We start from the raw sequence: 2,736 nt of genomic DNA on the forward strand, positions 1-2,736 counted from the left end.
GACTTTCTTTTTAGATAAATTTCTGCTTAAAAAAGAAAAATGTTGAAAAAATTTCGCTTACGTTTTTTTTTACGGTTAGCGCTCGCTATGTACATACATATGTATATGTATGTATGTACCCGCATGTACATAAGTACAAGAGCCCTGACGAAAAGTATAACGTCAGCACTAGATTTTTCTAAAAAATTTGGCAATTATAATTTTATATACTACATACACATTTATTTTATTTTTTATTTGTTTTTTACACGATAGAAATCCATTAGAAAACCACTACATAAACTCACTTGCTTTCCAAAAATCCACTTAGTAATAACTGCACAACAGCAGGGCAAAAGACTAACTAAACTGGCTTTGGCATTTGAACACTTTATAAAGCTTTTGACGCACCGCCAATACGGGATACATATCAGAGTCATACATCATGTACATACTAAAATATATATTCACAATGTCTTATAAAGCATCATAACTCAAAATTGCTCGTTCTCCAGAAAACGCGAACAACTTAATCTTATGGGCAAGAGACTTTTATCACTTTAGATTTTTTCAACAAGTTACAACAAAATTTAGTTCCAGCTTTTGCTGAAAAGGCAATAAAACATATGAACATAACTACCGCTTAATTTCAAAAAATAAAACTTTTGAATTGATTCATTTTTATTTACATATGTATATAAACGCCAACCGGCAACTGAAATGGAAATATGTATTTATGTATATATATAAATACTTATATATATCTAATGCATGTGCATTCACACGTTTATCCCCCAGCATTGTTTTATATTTAAATGTGTTTGTGCAGAGTCACCCTGTCGGAAAACGCACTAAAGCCGAACTGCTTCTTTACTAGAGATTTTAGAACCATGATTAGGGCGCGTTAATTCTCTCCTGCATGCTAGCAACTGTCGAATTTAACATTGCGATGTGCTAGGAAGTCTTAATTGCCCCAAGCTGCATCCCTTTTTCGATAGTTCCGAACTAGTTCTAAAAACTATATATCCGAACCAGTTGTAAAAGCGACAGACGAAAATCGCATCATGATTTTTTCAATCTTTTTGAGTCTTCCGTGTGTACGATTTTAAATTATTTTCAAAGAAATGTGTTTTCAATTTAAAATGAAATTTGTTTAAATGTTTGTAAGAAATGCACGTTTCCATACCCTTGGCTGTAGTTGGGTTTGCATAGGTGCTCGCTGTTGGTTAGATTCCAAACGGCCCTAAGTTGTTAAAATGTTAATACAAATTTTAGTTTTGTATTTCCAAACTATGAACAAGCTTCTGCGAAGTGCAAAAAGAAATCGTGTTTGAACGAAAAAACTGTCATACTAATATCTATTTAAAGTAAACTAGTCCTAAGTTCATCAGACGAGATCTACTATAGTACGTCCTCCATCCCTTTTTCTTTAGTTTCGCACCATTTCTAATTTCGTCACCTTACATATATATTTCTAATACAAACATTTTATTCTTTGGGACAATTTCTGTGAATATTTTCGACTTAGCAGATTCGCATATCATAGAAACCGTTAAAAGTAAAATTGGTAGTTCGATTTTCAGAAAACGATGCATTTTTAATTGTTCATGCTTCTTTCAACAAAATATACATAGGTTTTTGGAAAAAGTGGGCTTGGCAGGAACTTTTCACCCTAAACCAGCAATATGTAGTTTGAAAAAGAACAATAAAAAGTACAAAGTAAAAGTACATTTCGCTACTGTTGAACTGGTTGGGCTCTGTTGGGCTAGTTCGTTTCTTAGCACGATCTAGCACGTAGCTTGAAATTTTTTTTTTTTTGGTTTTCCAGTGGGGTTTGTAAATACATATTTGCTTGCCGGCAAAAGCTCTCTGACTCAGTGCACATTGCAAACTCACCGACTTACATTTTTACATACATAGATATGTATGTATGTATGAACGTAAAAATGAGGTTTGTATAAGAGTACTGTGAGAAGAAGATTGAAGAGAGATATGATCTCTGCAACGAGTAGTGTGAAAAATTTAACTCATCACGGTATCTCGTCAGGCTTTCGCAAACAAGTATTTAGTTATAAAATAATATAGCAATTCCTCTTCCACATGTACACACATTTGTACATAACCTGCAGGAATTTATGTTAGCTTAAATCTAACTTTAATTAAATTACGGAATTTCGATCTTCATTTTATTTGCCGGAATTCGAAAAACTATCGGTGAAATGTATTCAAAGTAATTTTTGTATGGAGCTATTTAAATAGAGACTTGGTTAAAAAAAAAAAACGGCCGATTACGTCTGCACGTCTCACTTTAAATTGGTTTAGTTCTAGTTAATTAAAAGTGAGGTATTTATTAAAGCTAACGACAAATTGGTTATTTTATCAAATGATAATTTTTCACTGCAGAGTGTGTATGTAAGTATGAACAGAGAAGAAACTTGGACTTTTAAAATACAAGCGATCATTAGTGTATATACATTGTACATATTAGGAATGTTAATCCCGGAATTTGTGGCAAATAATCCCAGGATTTTCGGGATTTATAATTTGCACTGATGGCATGATAGACACTCCTTTTCTTAACCAGTATTTCCTTTTTTATTTCATAATTAATATTTCTTTATAAATGTCTAGCTCATTATACATATAACACCACGCGATATTAAATTTTAAACACAAATATCATTATATTCGTGAAAGCATGGGCCAAATATAGTAAAATTGCGTTTTTAGTTGTTAATTCTGACGTCATTAATTCAA

At 32.2% G+C, this 2,736-nt stretch overlaps 1 protein-coding gene across 1 annotated transcript in view; it reads left to right on the forward strand.

Moving 5' to 3' along the window:
• Positions 1-18, forward strand: part of LOC118738203 — a 924-nt gene extending 906 nt beyond the window's left edge. The window contains exon 3 of the mRNA XM_036469127.1: positions 15-18. Coding sequence (XP_036325020.1) covers positions 15-18 — 4 coding nt within the window. The remainder of the gene's footprint in view (positions 1-14) is intronic.
• Positions 19-2,736: the final 2,718 nt, after the last annotated feature.

This window comes from Rhagoletis pomonella, unplaced genomic scaffold, assembly GCF_013731165.1.
Source record: "Rhagoletis pomonella isolate Grant_MI unplaced genomic scaffold, Rhpom_1.0 Rhpom_scaffold_00004, whole genome shotgun sequence".
NCBI lineage: Eukaryota > Metazoa > Arthropoda > Insecta > Diptera > Tephritidae > Rhagoletis > Rhagoletis pomonella.